The following is a 25,803-nucleotide window of genomic DNA, read 5'->3' on the forward strand; positions in this document are numbered from 1 at the left end:
TCATTAGAGAATTTTGTACAATGAGTTGCGACCATATCTGCCTCCTCCAATTCTTTTGTTTTTACCCATCTTGCTCAAATTGTGCTGCCTATATGTTCATGAATATATGTGACCTTCCACTTGAGTGTGTTTGGCCTACCAGTGGCACTTCCAAAGGAAACTAACTTCTCCCAGTATCAATCAGGTGCCAGTAGCAACTCTCTCTGGGCTGGTTGGAACTTGCTTGGAGTTTGTGCATTCTATCTACGGTGCATTATTATGTAAACTTTCCCCTTATGTGCAAAGGACAGTTTCCTTATAGTCATCTATCAACTCTGGCTCTTACAGTCTTTCTGCCTCTCATTTCACAATAATCACTGAGCTGTTGGAAGAGAGGATGAGGTAGAGATGTTCCCTACAGGGATGAATGTTTAGCAGTCTCTTATTCTCTGCACCTTGGCCAAGTGTAGATCTCTGTGTTAATCACCATCTGATAGAAGCTTTTGTGATGAGTATAAAGAAATACACTAATCTATGAGTACAACAATAAATCCTTAAAAACCAGCTTAATACTATGTTCATTTAGCATTATAATAGTTGTGAGTTCTTCCTGAGCATTTGTGATCTATCTAGTCATAGGTTCTTGTAGCTCAACAGTGCTGTTGGGTGTGGGTAACTTACCCACTACTGTAGTAAAAGCTTAATTATTTACATATGTGTGTGCATGGCTGTGCATATAATACATGTATATATACATACATACACATATATATATGCATTATATGTATGTACGCAAACATACTTAAACAGTTAAAATGAAGTTACCCTATAGTAGGAAAACAATATTTCTACTAGACACCATAGACTAACAACTAAAAAGAAATGCTATCATCAGGAATTATTTGCCTGGTTTGGAATGGTAGACTAATGATATTCCATAGGCCCACAAACCTTAAAGACTACTGTCAATCCTATTAGTTACACACTAGAAATTGACAGCAGGGCCCTATTGCTGAAGACACCACATGCTTGAGAACACAGAGATATTAAGTTGGTATTGACTTGAAAGAATCATCCCTACTGTTTAGATTTCACAGTGCTGGAAAATGTTATGCATGATTCTGGGTGGTACAAGCAATCACGGTGTTACCAGGTTGTGAACCCTGTGCCCTACAAAAACACTCTCCTGGCAAAACAAGCCCACTGGTGCAACCGTGGCATAGACATCATGGGAAGGGCCACTCACTTTCTATTTTACTGTTCTTTTTAGCTTACAATTATTTCCATATGTTTTAAAATTCATTAAACGTTCATTTTCCTGGCAAGTGGAATTCAAGTGTGATTTATACTCTTCTCTACAGTGATAAAAAAAAAATGTTCCCCTCAAATGAGTAACTGTTTTGAAGGGTTTGATTTCAGCTGATTTGCTATTCTCCGTGGGTACTAAACTTCTACACTGGGTGTTGTGGTTTATCCTCTTCTGGGTTGTCATCTATCTTGTGATTGACTTAACATTAGGTAAATGTAGTCTTAGGATGTCTGTTCCCCAAGACAAATATTTCAGAATATGATTAGATTATCCAGCTAAAAATTACCATATAGAATTTTATAATAATATGCTCCATTTTTTTAAAAAATTCCTTTGTCTTGGTGTATAATCAGTTATCTATGGTATAGTCCTTAAATAGTAAGGATGTCTCACATTCACAGGTTAAAAGTTATAAAATAATCCATCATGTTATCAAATTCTCTTTTTGTCCTAACCAGTTAGTTCCTAGTTTCATAAACATTGATTTGTGTGATAAATATGACCATTAGTTTTGCCTTTTTGAAAATTTCATAGGAGTAGGAATTATGCAATACTTATTTTTTTATCTGATATCTTTCCCTTTCAACAGTACTTGTGACTTGCATCATGCTGCTTGTTTTGGTAACTTACACTTTTTAATGTTGTGTGTACTTTGTTTGTTGTATCAGAATGCTTCTCTGTCTTCCATGAATGTTTGCTTTTCTTCTTTTTTTAATTTTCTAATTTTAACTATTAAAAATAACCCTGAACTTCTGAAAACAAAGTTCTCATTATTTGACCTTATGACATCATCATTAGCCTTTACATGTTAGACAATTTGGAGGCAATAAGCATACATACACATGAAATAAGGCATGTAATTCAGATTACAGGGATCCTTCCTATGCTATGTTCTGTTCAGGAAAATGTTCTTGGTAGCATGTTTTCCTCAGTGAAGTCTGCAGGAGCAGGCACGTCTGCTTAATCCTGTGCTAACTTTCCTTAAGCACCAGACCTTTCTTTTCTAGATTCCTCTCTAAACAGCCACTAGTCTGTCACTACCTTTCTTTTAAGATCTGAGAGCCTTGCAACTCTCCGGAATATAGTAGGAGGAAAGGATGCACACATAGGCTGACACAGAGAATTCTTATACCTCTACTTTGATAACTGAAAACATTTAAAGTTAGTCTTTCAGAACGAAACCCTGTCCTTGTACTACCCTTCTTAAGGTGTTTATAGTATAAACTTTTAAAAGTACTTCATTTCTATTCTCACTGTGTTTCTTGAAGACGCTTGTTCTTTAAGTCTCCTGAGAGGTACATGTTTTTAAATCTTGAAAATTTAGAAACACAACTATAATTTATTTTATTTCATTCACCTGATACTGTGAACTGATATGAGGATCTTTTGATATGTTTTCCATTTTATCCCAATAATTTTCTCATGCCATATAATCTTTAATTTCTCATCAGCAGATGCATGGTCTACAGAGGTGAAATTTATCCTTTGATTGAGGAGCTTCAAAAGTTATTATTTTTAAAACACCTCTTCTTTATTATGCTGAAACAAAGAGTATGATTAATTCTCATTTATACCTTTCCAGTTCTGACTCATAGGAATCCTTTTCTTTCTTTAAATTATTGTTTTTTCTTTTCTGTTTCATTCTTCTTCCTCTATAATGGAAGGACTGTGTCTAATCTAGTTTAAGTTAGATAGTTGCTGAATTTTTGGGAGTGTTTGGATTTCCTGCATGATAAAGCAGTTAATATCTTTCAACTAAATACCATAATATATGATACACACATGTTATTAACAGTAAGGTTTGTACAAGTTATTTGGCATGGTCCTTAAAGGGGAACTTCTTCTCAATCTAGGGTAGCACTCCTAACCCTTTGACCTTGGAAATTTCCAAGCTTAAAAATAGAGGAAAAGAGAAGAAAAGACAGTTCATGAATCTTTCATGTGCCTTTCATCATTTCTTCTTCATGACCAATTTTTTTCTTGCATTTAAAGCACAGATAATAGGATGTCCTATGACCTCATGCAAATAGGTTAAATAATAAGGATCAAGTACAGTATCCCTTTGTCTATGATTGCTACATTTTTGTGAATTTTAGAATTTGAAAATTGTCTTTGGTTATTGAACACAAGTTATGGGATAATTATATCATGCTCAGTTAACAAAGACATGATAAATAAATATATACATTATAAAATGAGACTATTGTCATAGTCTACACCTGATATTAATGTAAGAAATAGATATACTTTCTAGATACCTACTAATTTGTTTGCAATTCAGCAATGAGCTAAAACATTACTAAGTAAGGTAATTGTTTATATCTTCATCAAATTTTTTATATTACTTTCTAGTGAACACTCAACATGAAACTAGCAATAATATATTTAATTCTATCTATGTAAGTTAACTGAATTAAAAATAAATGTAATCTCAATGAATGCAGCTAGACCTACACCAGTAGGTTGTCAGGTGACAGCTCCCAAAAAGCAAAGTAGGACATAGTCTATGTTAACACCATAGAGACTAATATAAATTGTTATGAGGGCAACATGAAGTGCATAACATAGACATGGAAAGTCAAGCTGAGGGAACATATATGTATCTGAATACTGATTATTAGTTGTATATTATCTGTGTATTTCAGATCAATTTGGGCTAGATAATAAAGAGCAGAATAACCTAGAGTACAGTCTGAGACACTGTCTTTTTTATTTTTATTTATTTATTCAAAAATTCCCCCTTCTCCTATTCTCCCATTTCCCTCCCACTCCCCCCTCCTCCCTCTTCAGTACTAAGAGCAGTCAGGGTTCCCTGCCCTGTGGGAAGGCCAAGGCCCTCCCCATTCCATCCAGGTCTAGGAAGGTGTGCATCCAAACAGACTAGGCTCCCACAAAGCCAGTACATGTGGTAGAATCAAAATTAAACAAAGATAAGCATAATATTTGTATGTAACATAAACATATACGCAGGAGATTCTGGATTGTAATTTCCTTTCTTTTCTAGTCTACAGAACTGGAAACTAAAGCTAGGACTTCGGACATTCTACCCAAATGTTCCACCAGAGCTAGGGCACCAGACCAATATGATCATTTCTAATTAGATTTCATTGTTACTGACCCACAATCCAGACGAGCACACAACCCAATACCAAGGAGATGGTTCAGTAGGCAAACTACTCTTTTGTAAACCAAACGACCTGATTTCAATCCCTGGGACCCACATCACAGTAGAAGAAGGGAGCCATTTCCACAAAAATGACCTTTGATCTCCTCACACACACCTTGGCACAGGCACACATGAACGCATATAATAATAAATGCATTTTAATCAAGTCACAGTTTGTAAATGTATTGTGCCTGCATTTTGAATACAAAATTCTTTTTTTGTTAGGCATGTTCTTGTTAAAAATTCAAAGCACTACAAATTAGCACTTTTTATAGACAGCTATGTGTATGGTAGAACATACAAAAAATGATCAATAAATCTTCAGTATTCCCAGAAAATTAGCAATCTTTTAAAGTTATTGTCAGTCATATACATGGCATGCCATTTTATAGTGATCTGCAGCTGTTTCTCGTCCCATTGTTGATACCCTGAAGGAATGCTCCATGAATTTTTCATAGTTAACTAATTAGAAGCCAATAAAATGTTTTGAACCATATACATAGAAAAGTCTTATAAATAAATGATCAAGTATATCCTCATTCTGTCATTTAAAAAAAATTTCTCATTCAGTATGTCAGAAACGTCAGATGACAAATCTGTCTGCGTTTTTCTCAATTGTATTCAGTACCTGTTACTGCTTAGTTGGTGGCAGGAACAGACTCCCCACAGACACTGCTGCTCACCTCGGAGGACCCTCCGAGTCTTTCTGCATCAGTATTCACCTAACCATGCCATTCCGTCAGTCATCAAATCTTGTGTGTTTTAGTTCCTTCATTTATCGGCAAAATAATCCACAAAACCGCTATGATTTGGTCCCAATTATGGTAGGTGGGTTCTTGAGCTCCTAGCTCATGTGGAACTGGACTTCCGGTGGCCTCTCTGAGAGGGTCAGGTTCGAGAGAGAACTGTGACAGAGCTGGAGATTCCAGCATAACAGGTTCTGGAGATATAACACAGTTCACCAGGCGTGATGGGTGACAAATTCCTTGATCCAATGAGCCATATAACAGGCCTTAAATATTTTTACCAAGACCAACTTATTTCATCCTCAATTTGTTCTTCCAAATTCCCAACCTTAGGGAGACATTAAGGGACTACACCATAGTACAGAAGGATATTTGAAATATTAGGGTTTTCTAATATTGAAAGGTCAGCCCTAAAAACATACATACAAGCTATACTGCTGAGACTGTGTAGACTGTATTTAAGTTTATGTGACTATGTGTATACACATATAAATATTCATAGAACAGCAACTGATAAAGGAAATGGCCATTAACATGAAAGAGGCCAAGAGGCAGTATATTGGAGGATTTGGAGGGAAGAAAAGAAAGGGGATGCATTATGTAATTTCAATTTCATTATAATGACAAAACATAAAAGAAATCATTAAAATATGGGAACTCACTACTTATGCTTAGTCTTTTGTCCTGTTTCCTTCTCATCAATAAACCTTTTATTAAGGATTGTTTTTCCACTTGGAATGAGGATGCAAAGTATTCAGACATATTTACTGAGAAAGCTTTGATTTATTTTTGTAGTGTATTCATGATATTTGTCTGATTCATCAATTATTAGTTATCACAGAGCAGCCAAAAGCTTAAGAAACAAGATTTCTGATATTTTCCTACAGAAAAGGGGGAGGTCTCATTTGATGGATAAAAACTGGTGATTTCCTTGGAGTTTCTCATAGGTGTTACACGCTTTCTCATTTTGACATCTTTCTGATTGAAAGCTACACAGGAACTCACTAAAGTGAATTCTGCTTGGAGTGACCTTTGCTTTATTTCTGAAATGAAGAAGGTGTGTGAAAGACAGACACTTGTGTTCTCATGAACTCCCTGAAAGTCAAAGGAGCCCGATGCCACCCGAGGACTGACTTCATGCTTGCAGAAATGGTGAAGCAATAATGGAAACTGTAATCAGTGGTGGTTTCAGAAGCTAGGAAACATTTTTGTCCATACCTTGAGTGGAAATGTTAAACCTATTGTACTAAATATATTTAGTGCAAGTTCCATAAATAAGACAAAAACCAGGCAGTCTTCTGTATCCTTTGTGATAAACTAATAAACTGGAATAAAAGGTGTGCTGTCTGAGCTTTTATTGCTGTGTACATTAATGAGATGGAGATATCTAAAACCTTTGAAGTCTGCAGACTTTATTTACTCACTGTGATGGAGTACTTAGTGATTTGTTGTTGTTAGATAATTGCCCATTAGCGTTTTTATTGATTTGCCTTTCTCGAGATGAAAGAAACAAATGGAATTTGTTAGTAGCTTATTATTGAATCCCTTTGAATAAGGAATATTAAGAACCTCGGTCTTTATTAAACTAAGAATGTGCTTGAAATGATGGTTTTCAGAAATTCAGAAGAATAGGAAGTACAATTTTACTCCTTCCTTAGCCCAGGCATTGGGTGTCTTCTGACCAATCTCACTCTTAGTTTGGAGTCATTGCATTTAATGAACTGGATCTTCATCGCCTCTAGATTTTAGTGAGCTGTTATTCTCTTCTAAAGCAGTTGCTCCCCAGTCTTCAAAATCAGCCGAAAGAAAATCCTCTTTTTTTAAAATTGATTTTTGTTGAGCTCTATATTTTTCTCTGCTCCTCTCCCAGCCTCTCCCCTCCCCTTTAACCCTCTCCCAAGGTCCCCATGCTCCCAATTTACTAAGAACACCTAGTCTTTTTCTACTACCCATGTAGATTATATCTATGTATGTCTCTCTTAGGGTCCTCATTGTTGCCTAGGTTCTCTGGGATTGTGATTTGTGGGCTGGTTTTCTTTGTTTTATGTTTAAAAATCACTTATGAGTGAGTACATGTGAAAACTGTCTTTCTGTGTCTGGGTTACCTCACTGAAAATGATGTTTTCTGGCTCCATCCATTTGCCTGCAAAATTCAAGAAAATCCTCTTTTGCTCTGTGGATTGAGTCTCTTTGTTTCATAACACTCTTATGCATGCACCTGTTCCAGATGTCTCATTGTATGTCCTGACTGAATGACATGCCAATAACAGGTGAGAATGTGGAGAAACATCAGGTCTCAGAACAGGAACGGTCAACATACCTTGATTTGAGAACTTGGAGGGAGTGTTCTAGTCACAACCATATAACGAATTTAATTACAAAAGATAGTCCTTTTTTTATGGATTTTACTTCATTGCAAAATACTTTCCATTTGGCAGCTGTAGTAGTTTTACTTAACTTTCCTCATTTACTGCATAACTTACCACCAACAGATTTTTCTTAACCAATATTTATTTATTCATTTATTTTTATTAAGAAATTATTCAAAGTTCTAGTTGATCTTAAGATCACACACACACACAAACATACACAGGAAATTTTAAAGGGTGAAGAACATGCACATAAACCAAAATTTTAACATTTTATTTTATTGTCTAAGATTTTATTCATAATTTTTGTCATTTTCGAAAACCTGTATTTGCTCAGTCTGCTTCCTTATGTAGCTAAGGCCAACCTGCCTGAGGATGACACTGCTTTCAGTGGTCTGAGACATCATCCATCAATTAACAATCAGGAAAATGGCTCCCAGACATGACCACGGGTCAGTACAACATAGGCAGTTCCTCAACTGAGATTCTTTCTTCTGAGGAGACACTAGGGTTTTGACAAGCAGTTACTGCTAACTACCACAGCCTGGACAGGTTGATCCCGTGCAGTACTTTGGGATAAGTGAGTTCGAATTTGGAAAGGGTGGCTGTGTCATTGCTGTTACAAATCTCCCTGACAATTTTAAGAACTTCTAAACTTCACAAAAGCAGATTAGGTACTCAAGTTGAAACAAGATATCTTTGGTGGGAATTGGAAAACAAAAAGAGAAGGGATGAGAAGTAGAGGTGGGAGGAAGAAGAGGGAGGAACTAAGACTATGGTGTTTCACTTCGGCTTCATAGGAAAGAAGCAACCACTGAGAAGCTAGTGGAGGAGGTGTTAGATGACCTTGTGAAATAAAGATCCAGAGCCTCATTTTCAACTTTTATGTTTAATAAACCTTCCTCCTCATAATTCCATGAACTCACTTTGAGTGGGTATTTCATGTATGTGTGAATGATACTGCATATGTTGGATTAGTAGTAAAGACCAAATTGACTAAATCCAAGAAGTTGATTTCAAGGGGAAATGGGACAGAACAGAAACAAAACATAAAGCTGAAAATTATAATGGGAAAACATAGAAATGCCATGAGAAAGTTTCCTATTCTAAAACTATGTGGAAAATGTGATTTTGAAAGTGTATGTGATGGGGGCTTTCCCTAGAAATAACTGTTATCTGTCAGTGTCATAAAGTGAGAAGCAGGCTGGAAACTGTTATCTTACATGAGCCAGGAGAATGCATGAATTCAGAGCCTTAAGGCAGCCTTCATAAATGTGGCAACTCGGCTTGTCTGTTAAGGTCACTGGCGATGAATGACAAGACAAATTATAAAAAATGTGCATATATCTGTCTACAAAAGTGAAAAGATATCTGGGACAAGGTCATTAGAAGATGTTAGAAAAATAATTAAAGTCTGAGTGAAAGTCCATGGATAGAAGACAAAAGACCAATGGATACTGATTTTTTTTTCTGATTTCAATAATCAAAATGTATATAACAGGTTCTTTGAAGCTTGTGTTTTTCTGAGCTTATCATGACTCTATTGACAATTAGCTGCTAAAACTTGTAACAAGTGTTCAAAAGTTCAGCAACAATTAAAATAATTTCTAATAAATTTTCAATAAAGAAATAAAGAGTATGTTAAAAATCTTTTAGAATTAAAATCTGAAATTTATCAAGAAGCTGAACATATTTATTCACAAGTTCTCCCAAGTTTTACCTGCACTTTGGGGACTCATGCTGTGAACATTGTTGGAGAAAGGTAAGAGAAGAAACCATAGACAGAATCAGACGAATTTAAGTACTCAGCTTAACAAAATGATGGATTTCCGTGCTTATGCATGGAGATGTCTGTAAATGATTATTTGAGCTTCATATCTATCCCAGATTTCTTAAAAAGCATAACAAAAAATTTAATAAATTATCACCAGAACCCATTACCAAAGAGTAGCACTATATTAAAAAAATTGTAAAATTTCCTTAGTTAATAACCTGGGAAATAATTTTAGATACCAAACATATTTTGAAATTGCATGAGCTCCTCTATCAAATTGGTATATTGAGAACTATTTGCAAGAAACCATCCTAATTGTCATACCTAAGGAAAAAAAATAGAATCATCCCAAAAGAATGTTTTTGATAATTTTAGCATTGATTCATTTCTTTTTTTATTTGGGGAAGGATGGACAAGAACACATTTTATAGGGAACAAGTGGAGGTCAGAGGATAGCATGTGGGGGTCCATTCTCTCCTTCTACCATATGAGGTCCTGGGGTCAAACTTAAGTCATTAGGCGTGGTAGAAAGTGCGTTTACCTGCTGAGACATCCTGGCTGTTCTGGGATGGATTTTAAGACAAAAATGATTTCTCTCCATTGATTTAAGATGGCAGTGAGACAAGGGAATAGTCTGCATTTTGAATGAAAGAATAGAATGAGCACTGGAACAGAAAAGTTAAGGTTCTACTTTGCATAAACCTTTGAGCAAAAGATTCCCAAGCAGATGGAACTAGGAAACAAACAGGTGTCATTATTCAAGTAACTGCAAAATGATGTTAAATCAAAATAAGTTAGGAGATATAAAGAAGAAAAATCAGTTTATACTGATTAATACAGCAATTGATCACCAGGAAGTGAGAGTTTTATACATATACACACTGAACATGAGTGTGCTAAAATTTATGAAATAAATAGATCTAAAAATATATAGATATAAAATCATATTCTAATCCAATAATGGTGAGTCATTTCAAAACGCTGCGCTCACCAGGCAAGTTATGATCTGGGTAAGAAATAAACAGAGAAACATATGAAATAAATGGCATGTTAGATCAAATGGAATAAAAGACAACTAGAGGACATTCACTCAAGCACTGCATAAACGCTCTTCTTGGCAGCCAAGACATCATATAAAAGGGCACATACCAAGTTTTAATTAATACAGAAAAATTGAAACCATCCTTGTATTCTATCTGACCACAAAGAGTGAAAATAAAATCAATAACAAGATTATAGGACACGCAAAAATTCATAGAAATTTAGTAGCACAATGTTAAATGATGAGCGAGATATCAAAAAGATTAGAAAATAGGAACAAAATGATTACAAGAATTAAATGAAAACACAAAACCTAAGAGATACAATACAAATATTCCCCAATACAAAGTGTATAACTGCAATTGACTGCATTAAAAAAAATTAAAAATTATTAATTTGGCATCTTGGAAAAGTAGGTACTAAATCTATTCACTCTATTCACTTCATGCCTTATTCCTTCATGACAGAGTCTCATACTGAGCAGTGAACTAGGCTAGCAGTCTTCAAATGATTTGGGTCCACTCTCCAAGGTAGTAGGGCATCTGATGCTTTATATGTGGATATTGGGGTCAGAATTCAAGTCCCCATAAACAAACTACTAAGTCATCTCTTCACTCCCCACATTATCTACTCTTATATATTATACTATTTGGGGTTTTACCTAGAGCAATAAGTGAAAGAAATAAGAGAGAACCCAACAGAAGAAGTCAAAATATTTTTATTTGTACATGGTATACCACACATAAAAGACCATAAAGATAGCATTAAAAAGTTTTTAATTCTGACAAACATTTTCAGAAAAAATAATAATATTTATGAATCAAGATATCTTTTCAATATTTGTAACAAAAATATTGAGAAAAGCAAACAGGGAGTTAGCCACTTATATTTCCCTCAAAAATTAATTTTCGATAAATCTGACCAAGAAATTGAAAGAGTTTACAGAGAAAATTTCTAAAGAGTGGATAAAAAAATAAAAGAAGAAACTAGAAGATGGAAAGACCTACCAGGTAGATCTATACTCATAAGAAAATGTCCTTATGGAACACATGGGCATGCAGAATTAAGAAATACAATTAACATATTTTAAAATTTTATAGGATCACTTATTTTGATAAATGCTAGAGAAAAATAATTGTAATCTCATCAACCATGACAATAAGTTTTGCTACTATCCAATAGCTTGCCTCAAACTAGGTGCTATGTCCAGACACAGCCACATTTACATTTAGTACAGATAATTCTGTTGTCATTTATCTACCATGCATTAATTAAGAGGCAATTAAGAGGCAAAAAATGTGTCTTCTTTTAGGCACCAGCTACAGAATGTAAAACAAAATACTTTATAGACTATCTCAGTTTATCCCGTGATAACCATAATTTTATTTATTTTTAATTTATTTTCCATTCAAAATTTCTTGTGATATCCATATTGCCCCATCAAAATGTTAGCAAAGCTAGGTCTATAACAAAAAGGTAGTGTATCTTGCCTATGACTATACTTCGCTTGCTCCCTTTCTACTTTCTATTTTTAATATAATAATTATATATTACATTTTAAATACTCACCTAAAAACTTTTACCTTGAAATATTTGAAATGCCAATCCTCAGTTCTTTGGAACTTATGTGAAAAGAAGTGAATTCTGATCAATGATTATAAAGCTGAAATAATGCATCAATGTGTAATAGTACCAAATGTAAAGACATTGTATAGATGAAACTCCCCCCACTTTTTGCAACTTGTATAAAAAGAAACATTATCAGTCCTGGCTGCTGTTGTTAGAATGAAGGAAGATAAATCTTTTTTTTTTTTTTTTTGGTTTTTCGTGACAGGGTTTCTCTGTGGTTTTGGAGCCTGTCCTGGAACTAGCTCTTGTAGACCAGGCTGGTCTCGAACTCACAGAGATCTGCCTGCCTCTGCCTCCCGAGTGCTGGGATTAAAGGCGTGCACCATCACTGCCTGGCTGAAGATAAATCTTTATTTATTTTTTTCTGTATAGTTTTAAATCCCTGAGGGGAATGGTTTGATAAAGGGGTTTGATCTATGTAAGACTGAGGGCTTCAAAGTTCCTTGTCTTTGCACATTGCTCAGCTTTGCATCTCTGTGTTAGTTCTTATCCACTGCAAGAAGCTTCTCTGATACTGGCTAGGCAACTCACAGATCTGTGAGTATAACAGAATGTCTTTACGGGTCATTTTATTGCGATATTTATTATTTAATTGTTATTTCTCTTTTTATGTTTTGTTTTGTTTCTTGGTTATTTTTGAGGCAGCGTTTCTCTGTAGCTTTGGATCTTGTCCTGGAACTAGCTCTTGTAGGCCAGGCTGGCCTTGAACTCACAGAGATCTGTCTGTCTCTGTCTCCTGAGTGCTAGGATTAAAGGTGTGAACCACCACAGTCCAGCTCTATTTTATTATATACATTTTTCCCACTAGCCTACCTTTCTCTTCTCTCCCCTTCCTCATGCTTGCAATTTATATGTACTCACCCATAAGTATATAGTAGACTTAAAGCAAATGATAACCAGGCTACAGTCCACAACCTCAGATAACCTCTTCTACAAAGAAGACTCTGAGAGACATACATGGATCCACTTACGAATTAGAAGAAGATAAGATCTGAATAAATTGGAAGATAATTTTTATAATGTCTTGCCTGTTCATTATCTTAACAGGCCCTCATTGTTGAATCAGTCAAGTATTAAGGAGATGGTGGAGTCAACAGCCCATCTAGTTTCTACATTTTTAATTAGGAGAGAGTGGGGAGATAACACAGGAATGTATTAAAATTACCCTATTGATTAAAAGTGTCTACCTGTATCATTTCACAGAAGTGACTGTTGTGTTTATTCTAAGACATGCCTGGGAATATTAATGAGTCTTCATAAAACACTGAAATTGAGCTAAACTTTCATCTTGAAAAGAGGAAAAAATATTGTGAACCTTTAAAACCTTATAAAAGTAAAATATAAGCAACAGAAGGAATAAATAGAGCAGTTACTATGAATTGGAGAAATGAAATCAGGAGTCAGTATTGCATTCCATTACTTGGAGGAAAGTAGTTTTATTTATTTATTTATTTTTTGGTTTTTCGAGACAGGGTTTCTCTGTGGTTTTGGAGCCTCTCCTGGAACTAGCTCTTGTAGACCAGGCTGGTCTCGAACTCACAGAGATCCGCCTGCCTCTGCCTCCCGAGTGCTGGGATTAAAGGCGTGCGCCACCACTGCCCAGCAGGAAAGTAGTTTTAAATGTTCTGTTGCAATTGAGATAAAATACTGTCTCACCAATAGAAAGGAGAAATGCCACTTATTCAGGAGCCAAAGAAAGTTCACAGCCTTTGGTAACCACTTGAATGATACTTACATCAATATTTTCTGTATTCAAACTCATAGATAGTCTTGAGATACAAGTATCTGTGTATATGAGAATCACTACGACACGGTAAAATGAAATGGTCACTTTGCCTCAGAGAGATCAGCACTGAGATGTCACAAGTGCACTTCACCATTCCTTATCCTGAGCTGGAATGAAGATACAGAAAACTTATCAACTCTGTGGTAGATATCATAGAATCACATTGTTAATGTTAACATTTAGAATCCATAATCAAATTTAACAAGCTGGCATTTAATAGGATAGTTAGATGTTTTGAAAAGGAAGGCAGCTTAAGGTAGAGTTGGCAGATTTTGGGAAAAGGCAGGCATGCTATCCATTTTAACTCCAGAAACTGACCTAGTCAAAACAAACAAGCAAAAAACAAAAACAAAGCAATGAAAATTATAGTGTAATGAAAGGGTCTTTATAAAAGATAAATTTGAGTTTTATTTTTAGATACTGTTTTACACTTATATGCAATTGAAAAAAGACCTTAACATTGGAGCATAAATCTTATGTTCTTAATGGGATATAAATATGGATACATATATTTGTATCATATTTATTTATGTGAGAAAGAGGCATGTAGAGATGAAGTCCTTCACAAATTCTCCATGATACTGACAGAGAAATGATCAGAGCAAAAGTGTCCTTTTCTTCCTTCCTTTTTATTCTCTGACAAGTGAATTGATGATTATTTCATTAGGAGACAAGTGATTTCTCATTGTATTTTATTTTCACACATGCATTTTATTTATAGGAAATCAGGTACATTTATTCGAGGAAATTTGATGTTAAAACATAGGAAGCAGAGTATTTAAATGAGATAGTGAGTAAATACCTATTAATGCATGACAAGAAAATAGACACTTGAGGATTAAAAGAGTTTAAGAAATTTAACTTTCAGTAATACTCAATAAAACTTTCTCTCCAATTAAATATGTTTGATTTCATTCGTTGTCAATTATTACTACGACAGTATATAACTATGTTCTTTATGTGTATGGGTGTTCTGTCTGCATGAACATCTGCCCTTCAAAAGAGGGTATCAGAACCCATGGGTTGAGAGGAATCCTATGGGTACTGGGAATTGAACTCAGAACTTTTTAAAGAGCAGCTACTGCTCTTAACTACTGAGCCATTCCTCCATTCTGGAAATATATAAGTTTGATTTGGGCTTAATTACAATTCACAATAGCTGTCTACTCGTCTCTCTAAAATGTTAATACATGAAAATTTTCATGAGAAATGTTGTGTAAAATTGTTTCAGTGGGAGAGCCATTGTACTTATCAGTCCCCTCTATTATACATTTTTATATTAGTTGCTTTATACTATTATCAAACCAAAATGTTCTAAAAAGATATATTTATTTATTATTATTATTTAAAATGGGGTTTCTCGGTGTAGCCCTGGTTATCTCTGTAAATGAGGCTGGCCTCTAACTTAAAGATTTCCCTGGAGGCTTACAAGAAAAAACAAGAACATTTATTTTTTAAAATTTTATTCCCGAACATAAATTCCACGGTTTTTGTATAGTATTTGTTTTATTCAGTACCATATACCTATATCTCTAATAAATCTTAGCACAGCCTGTCAATATCTGTTGAATGAAAATGAAATTAATGTATAATTACATAACTTGAGAATAGTAATGACAGTATGTTACTCACTTTCTGCCTTTCATTCTATATACAGTTTGTGTCTTTAGAGTATATAAAATTTATCATGATTAAATTTAATTCTTATAATATTAGAGCAGGTTATATAAATAATATTTTACAGATATTCACAGATATTAGCAGGCTTTTCATTGAAATATGTTTGTGTACATGTACATTAAACACATGACAAATTAAAAAATTGGATCTGGTGGTAAAGAAGTGATGTACAAAGCCAAAGTTTAGGAGTTGCTGGAGATTCCAGGTCAGAGTTAGAGGCATTGCCTTTCAGTGTAGATAGGAATGGATGTTAATGAATGTGGCAAAATATATTGATCTTAAAGAATTTGTTCTTCAAATGGCCCCATTGGCAACAGCACAAGACCTTAACTTGTGGCAAATTTATTATTTAATGAATTGTCTCCAATGTCTTTCTAGAAGCTTTGTAGAAAACCATTTACCTATAATTGCTACCCTTCATTTATTACATATGAATATGCATATGTAATATATTTCATTTATAGTCTTTTAGGAATTTTTTTTCATTCAAACTGTCCAAAAGCACACTATTCAATGACGCAATAGCATAGAAAAGTTCTGAAATCCATTTGTATAACAAGAGTTTGAAAAGTATGAGAGAATTATTGTTTCCATTTGAGATGCTACTTAGAACCTTGGATGGAATAATTGGCGTTGAGGTGATTTCCGTATTTATATATATTGAATGACCTTATGCTTAAAATGCCATTGATACCTGGCACTAGGAAAATTCATAGGAATCTACAAGGATGACGCCAGCTAAGAGTCTAAGCAATAGTGGAGAGGGTGCCTGAACTGCCCTTGCCCTGTAATCAGATTGATGACTCTCTTAATTGTCATCATTGAACCTTCATCCAATAACTGATAGAAGCAGATGTAGAGATCCACAAGCAGTGGACCAATCTCCAGGAATCCAGTCTTAGAGACGGAGGAGCAATAACATTAGCAAATGGGTCAAGATCACGATCAGTAAACCTACAGACCCAGCTGACCTGAGCTAGTGGGAGCTCTAAGACCATGGACTGACAGCTGGGGGATCTGCATGGTACTAAATTGGGCCTTTTGAATGTGGGTAAGAGTTGTACAACTGGGACAGTTTGACACCACTGGTAGTGGGACTTGGATTTATCTCCAGTGCTGGCTTTTCAGAGCCCATTCCCTATCCATGGTATTCAACATGTTTAGCGTAGACACAGGAAGGAAGGACTTGATCCTGCCTCCAAGTGATGTGACTGACTTTGTTGTCTCCCCATAGGAGGCCTCACCCTCTCTGAAGAGTGGATGGGGAGTGGAGTGGAGGGAGATGGAGAAAGAGGGAGGAGGAAAGGGAGGGGGAACTGAGATTGTTATGTAAAGTAAAAAAATTGAAGAGAGGAAAAAAATACCATTGATACAACTGAAAGGACCATACATGGCTGTCTGTTGTCTCTGTACTTGGAGGCTTTCTTGCATTGATTATTTCCAGGAGTACCCAGCTGAGATTCCAGTATAAGAAGCACAAAAACTAGACGAAAAAGGCATGGCTGGAATAAACATCCTAATTTCTTGGGAATAAAGACTTATCGAGCGAAAACAACTAGACAAATGCAGAAAATGTAATAAAAATTTCACGAACGTATCATTAAAATTTAAATGCTGATTGAAATGTAGTCTCTTTCATTTTATAGTTCTTTTGCTACTATCCATGTTAGTAAATAATCCTAAAAAATGCTTAGAATCAAGCCAGGCGGTGGTGGCGCACGCCTTTAATCCTGAGGCAGAGGCAGGCGGATCTCTGTGAGTTCGAGGCCAGCCTGGTCTACAAGAGCTAGTTCCAGGACAGGAACCAAAAAGCTACAGAGAAACCAGTCTCAAAAATCAAAAAAAAAAATGCTTAGAATCTAATGTATTTTGTCCAGGATGATCCTATAACACTGATTCTAATGTGATCCTAATAGATATATTGATGTATTTAAAATTGTGTGTGCACTTTTTTATGTGTGTTTTCCTCAATAGAAAATGACACCATCTACTGGACAGACATGGGCCTAAATAAAATCAGCAGAGCTAAAAGAGACCAGACTTGGAAAGAAGATATTGTTACCAATGGCTTGGGGAGAGTGGAAGGAATAGCTATTGACTGGATTGCGGGTAAGTCTATGACTTATTCTTGTTTTTATTCCATAGTTATTTTTTCTAAGGGGTTCATTATTCTTTAAAATATTTCCGGTTCTTGTTTCTAACATTTTGAAATTTCTTTTTAGCCAAGGGGGTAAATACTCTCTTTTGCTTTGGCTCAACTTTTTCTATTGCCTTTGGATAAGTGTTTTTTTTTTTAATGTAGATATAGAATGTGTATTAAGTTTTCTCAATTTTCCAGAGAGTTCCTCATCGTAAACAAAGAATAAGAAGTTTCCTTTTACTTAAAGTCAGCATAAAGTTAAAACACTTATTCTGAACAGTTGGGAGAAGTTTCAACTTCTTTCAAATATATCAATATATACTACATAGTTTAAACCAGCAAAATATGAGACTGGGATTTGAATTCTCTATGAATTAGTTTAATGACAGCTGTTTAGTAAATACACAGTCAAAGAAAGTAAACAAGCTCTTAGCTATGTGAAGACCCAGAAACTTAATTTTAAGAATAACGGAAAAACATTTTTATTACTTCTAACTTGATTGTGGACATTTCTCTATTTCTCCTAGGCAACATATATTGGACAGATCATGGTTTCAATTTAATTGAAGTGGCAAGACTCAATGGCTCTTTCCGTTATGTAATTATTTCCCAAGGCCTGGATCAACCAAGATCAATAGCCGTGCACCCAGAGAAAGGGTAATTTTTAAGCTTTTCATGTATTTTCTGCGTCTGAATTTTCTCTCTCTCTCTCTCTCTCTCTCTCTCTCTCTCTCTCTCTCTGTGTGTGTGTGTGTGTGTGTGTTACATTAGGGAAATTTAGACAGCAACAGTATTGTAACTATAGTAGCTACAGAATAATAATAGTTTTAGCATAAAAAGTTTATTTTAATTTTCCAAGTACCTGTTGGGAAACCATGACCTTTAAAATTATTTTTTTTCTTTTCGTTTCTTAGTACTTTTTTTATTTTTTATTTTTTTTTAGTGAAGAAAAAATTTTCCGCCTCCTCCCAGCCTCCGATTTCCCTCCCCCTCCTCCCACTCCTCTCCTCCTCTCCCCCCTCTCCTCTCCCCCTCCCTCTCCAGTCTGAAGAGCAGTCAGGGTTCCCTGACCTGTGAAAAGTCCAAAGTCCTCCCCACTCCATCCAGGTCTAGGAAGGTGAACATCCAAACTGGCTAGGCTCTCACAAAGCCAGAACATGAAGTAGGATCAAGACCCAGTGCCATCGTCCTTGGCTTCTCAGCAGCCCTCATTGTCCGCCATATTCAGAGAGTTCGGTTTTATCCCGTGCTTTTTCAGTCACAGTCCAGCTGGCCTTGGTGAGCTCCCAATAGATCAGCCCCACTGTCTCCGTGGGTGGGTGCACCTCTTGTGGTCCTTACTTCTTTGTTCATGTTCTCCCTCCTTCTGCTCCTCATTGGGACCTTAATTAAAATTCCATTAAATGTATTTTGGTCAGCCCCTTGTCCTATTGTCTCTTTGATTCCACACCCATTCCCAAAGAACCCTTTCCACTAGATCCACTCCCACTTTCTAAGTTTATACTTAATTCTTGTTAACTAGTGAATTGAAATAGAGTTGATCAGATGTAAATAGTAGAGGGTCATTGAAGATCATGTGTAGCTTACCAGTGACTCTACCACTGGAAAAACATGACCAACACCCTCGCACAGCCTTAAACTGCAAAGAGCTAGACAAGAGAGGCGGAACCTAAGGATACTGTTTCTTATCCATGGTAAAATGTACATGGGTCCAACTTGTGGAACTTATGTGCAATTAACCACATGTCTGTGTTCATGGCATGTATACAAAGTGGGCTACATGTTCATCAAATCGACAAATAGAATAAATATTCACATATTTCATATTCAAATATTTAGTACATCACCTAGGGATTGGATAATGTCCTTTTCTAAGAAACTTATACCAGATGTCAGAATATGCTTAGTTTCTATAAGTAGGAAAATTTCTTACTTCTCAGGGTTTGAGAGACTTTTCCTTATTTTTTTTAAGGCACAAAAATAGATCCCTTGGTTGCTCTATTTTTTTTCTGATTCTTTTAATTCATTCTCTTTTGTGAGTTATTTCTTTTTATTTGTCTATTTTTCTTGATGTTGTAACTTATTAATTATACATATTAGCTTGTCATAATGGCATTTTTATACACACACACTAGACATTATAAAATTTACCTCTTATTATTCTCCTTTAAGCTCTTCTCAGTCCTGATGATCCCCTTCTGCTTTTCAATTAGTATTCGTTCTACTATGATAGCTTTTGGGGATGAGTTTACCCAATGAGTTACATTAGGGGTAGTTACAGGAATCAGAATCAAAGGTTATTTCCCAGTACATGAAACTTTACCAGAAACAACTACTCTAGTGAAGAAACTCTTTCTCTCTCGCCCTCTCTCTCTTCCTCCTTCTTTCCTTCTCTGTTTTTCTCTCTCCCCTACCTAAAACTTGTCTATACCTACTCTGGAGGGCCTGAGTGATACCTCTTAGGCTGCAGAGTCCTTAATAAGCATAAAGTACCAAAAAGTGCTCTGGGATGTGATGTTAGGAGCCTTCTGAGTACTTTTTTCACCTTTGTGATGGAAAGCTTCTGGGCCCACTCTGAAGTAGGTCCTTTGGAGGCAATCAGTGCTGCTGAGAGTTCAAGAGGGTGCAGTATCTGTGACATACTAAAGACAGCAAACCTCAATTCCCCCTCTCTTTAACTGGCTCTTACAATTTTTTTCTGCCTTGCCTTTGGAAATGTTCTGAGCCTTGGGCAGTGCTATAGTTGTCCCAATTAGGGTTAAGCATTATGCTATTCATTCTCAGTACTTTCTCCATTCATGGGTTTCTGTAATAATGTGTTAACTACCACTCATTAAAAAAGAAAAACAAAAAGAAACATTTATGACCAAAGTTGAGAGCATTATTAATGTATGAGCCTAATCATAAATATTTAGAAGACAATTTGAAAGGCACATCATGTTCATTTATCAAAACAGTAACTACCCCACTAAGATCTACATCCTCCTCAGCTATGGCTTTTAACCAGACTTATAGTACTAGAAACGAATTCCCTTCTCTGAAGTTGACTTCAAATGCAAACAGAAAGTGGTTGTTTATCCTCCAAAGAATCAAATTGCTAATGCACCAATGGGCACACCATGCCTGGCAGGTCATTATTGTCACATACAGAGTTTACAGCTGAATATGACTGTGATGACATTTCCCATCCAGCAGCCTGCACAGCATCTTCTAAAACTGTGAAAGCTAGCCTTCAGGGAGGAATCTTCCAGCTGAGTTCCAACTTGGTTTCTTTATGTCATGCACCCAACACATATTAAGTTATCAGCATTAAGGTCTTACCTTCTAATTCTTGAAAGTAACCAAGACATTTGTAGGCAGAGATTGCTCATTTGTTTCCTGACTACTCAGACCCAATAATCACAAAGAAACTATATTAATTACAACACTGTTTGGCCTATTTGCTTAGGCTTCTTATTAACTAACTCTTACACCTTAAATTAACCCATTCCTATTAATCTATGTATCAGCATGAGATTGTGGTTTACTGATAAGAGTACAGCGTCTGTCTCCTTTAGCAGCTACACGGCGTCTCTCTAACTCTGCCTACTTTCTCTCTATATCTCTGTTTGGATTTCCCACCTAGCTTTATTCTACTAAGCCATTGCCCAAATGATGTTCTTAAATAACTAATGATAATAAAACATGTTCATAGCATACAGAGGGGAATCCCACATCATCTATATTTCCTGGAAGAAGCATTATTCATCCATTCAAGAAAACTCCATTCAACTCCTTTTTTATTTTTATTTCTAATAAGTTTACCAAATAAACATTTTCCATATAGTTTTCACATCCACACTTATTTGTGTTGACCCTCCTTTCTTTCTGTGTTCCTCACATTCCTCACTCCATATCTTCACGTAACCTTTTCCAGCCCATTTTTCCCCATGGAGTTTTTTCTACTCTCATGGGCCTCTTCATAGTTTCCTTGCTTCTGTACACACTCTTGTATAAATAAATGCATAGAAATTAGAAACTAGGATCCACATATGAGGGAAAACACAGGTGTTTGTGTTTCAGAAACCTGGGTTATATCACTTAATAAGTTTTCCAGCTCTGTAATTTTATAATATCATTTTCCTTTAAAGATAAAGAAAATTCAATTGTATACATATGCCCAATTTTTGTTATCTGTTTACCATTTGATGGACATCTAGGTTGATTTGCTTGCAGAAAACATGATAAATAATAGTCTCTGTATCTGAGACCTGGACATCTTAGGTTTTGTGAACAAGAACAGCATAGTTGAGTTATTTGGTGGGTCTAGTTTTAATGTTTTGAGAACTATCCACAAAATTTCCATAGTGGTAACAGCAGTTTAATCTCTAACCAACAGTGAAAAAGCATTCCCCTTCTTCCACATTGTCACCAGCCTTTGTTGTAATTTGCTTTCCTGATGATGGCCATTCTGATTACAGTGAAGTAGATTCTTTAAATGGTTTTAATTTGCATTTCTTTAATGAGCAAGAGTGTTGGATAATTTTAAAAAATATGATTGGACATTTAGATTTCTTCTTTTAAGAACTATTCAGTTTCTTAGCTTATATTTTATAGAGATGTTTTCTATTTAGTTTTGCATATTATGAATATTAGTATTATATCAGGTCTATATCTGTAAAATATTTTCTTCTCTTTGACTTCTGAACATTGATGATCTTCAGTTCTCATTTCCTTTATGTGCTAAATTTTTCTGTTGAGTTCTACTCATAGATGAGTTTTATGTTTGAATATGTCTTCAACACTCTCACTTGTAGAACTTACAAGTTACACTTTCAAAAATTATTGCAGTAACATTCACCAACCCATATATAAACTAAGGAATGGGTTTCTAGGATTTAATCAGTGTGTTAATATGATCAGTAGTAATTCATGACAGCTTGGAGGATGAAAAAATAAAAACGGACATGTGCTTATATGTATATGCTTGTGTGTGTGTGTATGTGTATGTGTGTGTGTATGAGAGAGACAGAGAGACAGAGAAAGAGAGGGGGGAGAGAACTCATATTTATATCAATATTAGAATATTCACTTTTTGTTGAAAGCATTTCATAAAGAGCCTCATGAAAGAATATATTTCTCATGTTTGCAGCTAAAAGTACAAACGATTTATAGAAAATAATTACTAGCTTTTAAGAATACCAGTGACAGGTGTCGGTCTACAATTTGGCACACATGTATTTATTGTCTTGACTCCAGTAGAAAAAGAATTAAAATAAAAGGTTTATGAAAAGTATTCAAAATTATCTCCAAGTGATATTATCATAGAATTTTAAAAGCTCAAATGTCTAGCTTAGAAATAAAACAGCATTTTGCAATTCTGTTTGATATTAAAACATGGCAGGTGAAACTGTCAAGAGAAAGGGGGCCATAATAGAGCAAATTAGCTAAATTCAAGATATAAATGTGCCATGTAAAGTAGGCCTGAAGCCTGTTTTGAAACAATAGAGACTCAAAGTCTTTTTTAATGTAGCCAAATGCAAAACAGGAACCACCAAGGAATTTAGTTCCTCTTGAAAAGTCAACTTTTTCCTCCTGGATTTTTCTGCTTTTTGGCAGCTCCTTGGAATTTGGCAGAATTGAATGTAGTAATTTCTTTATACTGAAAAGTCATTTACTATGCTTCAAAAGTATGGGAAATCATAGCATGACATGAAAAGATTTGATTAAAAATGCAGAGCATAAAATTGTAAGTAAAGCTTAACATTGCATTCCTGTCTTAGGAACTAGGAAATATGATGCCTGTCTTGATTGAGTATCATATTGCAATTTTTTATAAAAATGTTATTTTCATATTAGTTTAACAAATAATCTGTTGCCCCCAAATTTTAATTGAACATAGAATTTGATTTAGACAATGTCTAAATTTTTCTGGGAAAGAGGTACTATTTTCTGCGGCAAATATTCTATATACGTACACTGCAGCTCATTTTCTCCTCCCATATGATAAACATTTCACAGCTGCTAAGCATGCGCTCAGTTGGGCTGTGGTCCCAGTTCTGGAGTGCAACTCTTCTGTCTGTATTTTATGTTCTTAGACAACTTTCTACTTTTAGTAATCTTGGGTTTGCATTTGTAAGGAATTATTTGATTTTGGTGCATCGAAAAATCTCTTGACCTTATTAAATTGATGAGTTAATTAACCATAAAATCATTATGATGCAGTTATACTTGGCTTTGTATAGTAGGGTATCTTTTCAGGTCACTCTTTTTTTAAAATTTATTAATTTTTATTTTATTTGCATTGGTGTTTTGCCTGCATGTATGTGTGAAGATGCCAGATCTTCTGAGATGAGTTACAGACAGGTTGCCTTGTGGGTGCTGGGATTTGAACTTGGGTCCTTTGGAAAAACAGTCAGTGCTCTTCCACAGAATTACATGCAATTGTTGGGCATTTGGATTTGAATGAGTCAGTTACTAAATTTACAACAAATAAAAGTAAAAGAATAAATAACAAGTAGCAGAAAAAAACAGGCATGAGTGAGACATCATTCAGTCAAGTGCTCACAACATGTTCTAGAAATGAATGTAACCAATGAGAGGGAAAACCAAAGGTAATATCATCAAATTGTGGGATTGTAGGCATCCAAAATAAATTGACTGTAAAAGTCAGCTGGAGTTCTAGGTTGAGAGAAACTGTAGGTGGAGGTGTCCCCTCAAGTGAGACTTGCAAGGTGAAAACATCAAACCAACAAAGCAAAACAAATAGCATCAAATAGTGACTCTCAAATTGGGCGCTTATTTTATTATTCTGTAACAACTGACTGGAAAAGTCAAGACAGGCAATTGAGAAAATTCCAAATAGGCAGCATTCCCCAGATTCTTCATAGACTTCTGAATTTCCTTTTCACTATAGACATTTTTAAATTATAGGATAAATGGTTATCTTGTTTGGAAAGAGCCTGCCTTCTATCTCTTCTCAAGGGTATAGTGTTTTTAACTTAGCTATTTGCTGTCTTCCTTTTCTTGTTTTAAGAGCTTAAGGGGCCAAGGAGGGAGCATTAGAGGAGAAAGTGAGGGCTTCTATGCTCCCAGAATCTGCTTTCACCAAGCTTGGAGGAAACATGATGATTTACTAATAAAATGTGTATAACACTGCTCACTTAAAGTCATGCTTTCTTGCTCATTTGGTGCATTTGTAAATGGATTAGTATTAAGTAAAAGGTTTTTTATATGCATTTCCATCCCTTTTTGAATGTTAAGAGGTGATGAGAATGACTGACTTCCAGAGTGCCTCCATTGTAATCCAACGGCGCCTGCCTTTGAGCAATCATGACATTTGTCTGTAGAGAATTAAATGATGTCATACATTTGTTCACCAATTAATATTTTTAATACATTGAAAGTAGACCATATGAGGGAAGGGAGCATAGAAAAATGTAGAGCTCAATAAAAATCAATAAAAAAGATGTGAAGAATAAAAAAAAAGACCTATAACAGGGTATCACTAACTCACTGGTATTTTGTTCAACTGGTTTTTATTTGTATGCACTTATAGGTCATAAAAGTCACTTAAAAGTCTTGACATTAAAAAAGTCTTGACATTGTATTTTAGGTTCATAAATATGAATAATAATGTCTCCAGGGCTCAGTTAATTGAAATTCTAGTCACACCCCTTTCATTATCTTGTCAAATAACAGCAAATATATTTTATACAGCTATAAAAAAGAATCAACTCTTAAAATAATTCAAAGTAACATGAGTATATATATATATATATTATGTAGTTTAATAGTTTCAGGTTAATTAATAATTTATATTAGTATATAAAATAAGCAGATTTTCCTTAAGTTTCTTTTTTTTCCCTAAGATTTATTTTTTCATGTTCTATCTGCATGTATGCCTGCTGGCCAGAAGAGGGCACCAAATCTTATTACAGATGGTTCTGAGTCACCATGTAGTTCTGGGAATTGAAGTCAGGACCTCTGGAAGAACAGTCAGTGCTCTTAACCTCTGAGCCAGATCTCCAACACTCAGCTCTAGGTTTCTTATATGAAACTATATACCATAGTTTTATAAACTTTTGTTTTTCTTAACTAGAAAACGTGTGTGTGCATAACTTCAAATTTACAAAGAATTGTATTTAGCTAAAAGTATGGTTGTCTGTTGTCATATCAATGCTGAACTTATGAATGAATGAGCAA

General features: G+C 35.1%; 1 protein-coding gene across 1 annotated transcript in view; it reads left to right on the top strand.

Annotated features, from left to right (window-relative positions):
* The window catches only part of Lrp1b (LDL receptor related protein 1B), a 1,777,071-nt gene that overhangs the window by 1,304,911 nt on the left and 446,357 nt on the right, over positions 1-25,803 (top strand). The window contains exons 36-37 of the mRNA XM_041674488.1: positions 17,454-17,588; positions 18,147-18,276. Of these exons, the coding sequence (XP_041530422.1) occupies positions 17,454-17,588; positions 18,147-18,276 (265 nt within the window). The remainder of the gene's footprint in view (positions 1-17,453; positions 17,589-18,146; positions 18,277-25,803) is intronic.

Source organism: Microtus oregoni, unplaced genomic scaffold (assembly GCF_018167655.1).
Source record: "Microtus oregoni isolate MIOR12 unplaced genomic scaffold, Mior012 000025F_ref0000491, whole genome shotgun sequence".
Lineage (NCBI taxonomy): Eukaryota > Metazoa > Chordata > Mammalia > Rodentia > Cricetidae > Microtus > Microtus oregoni.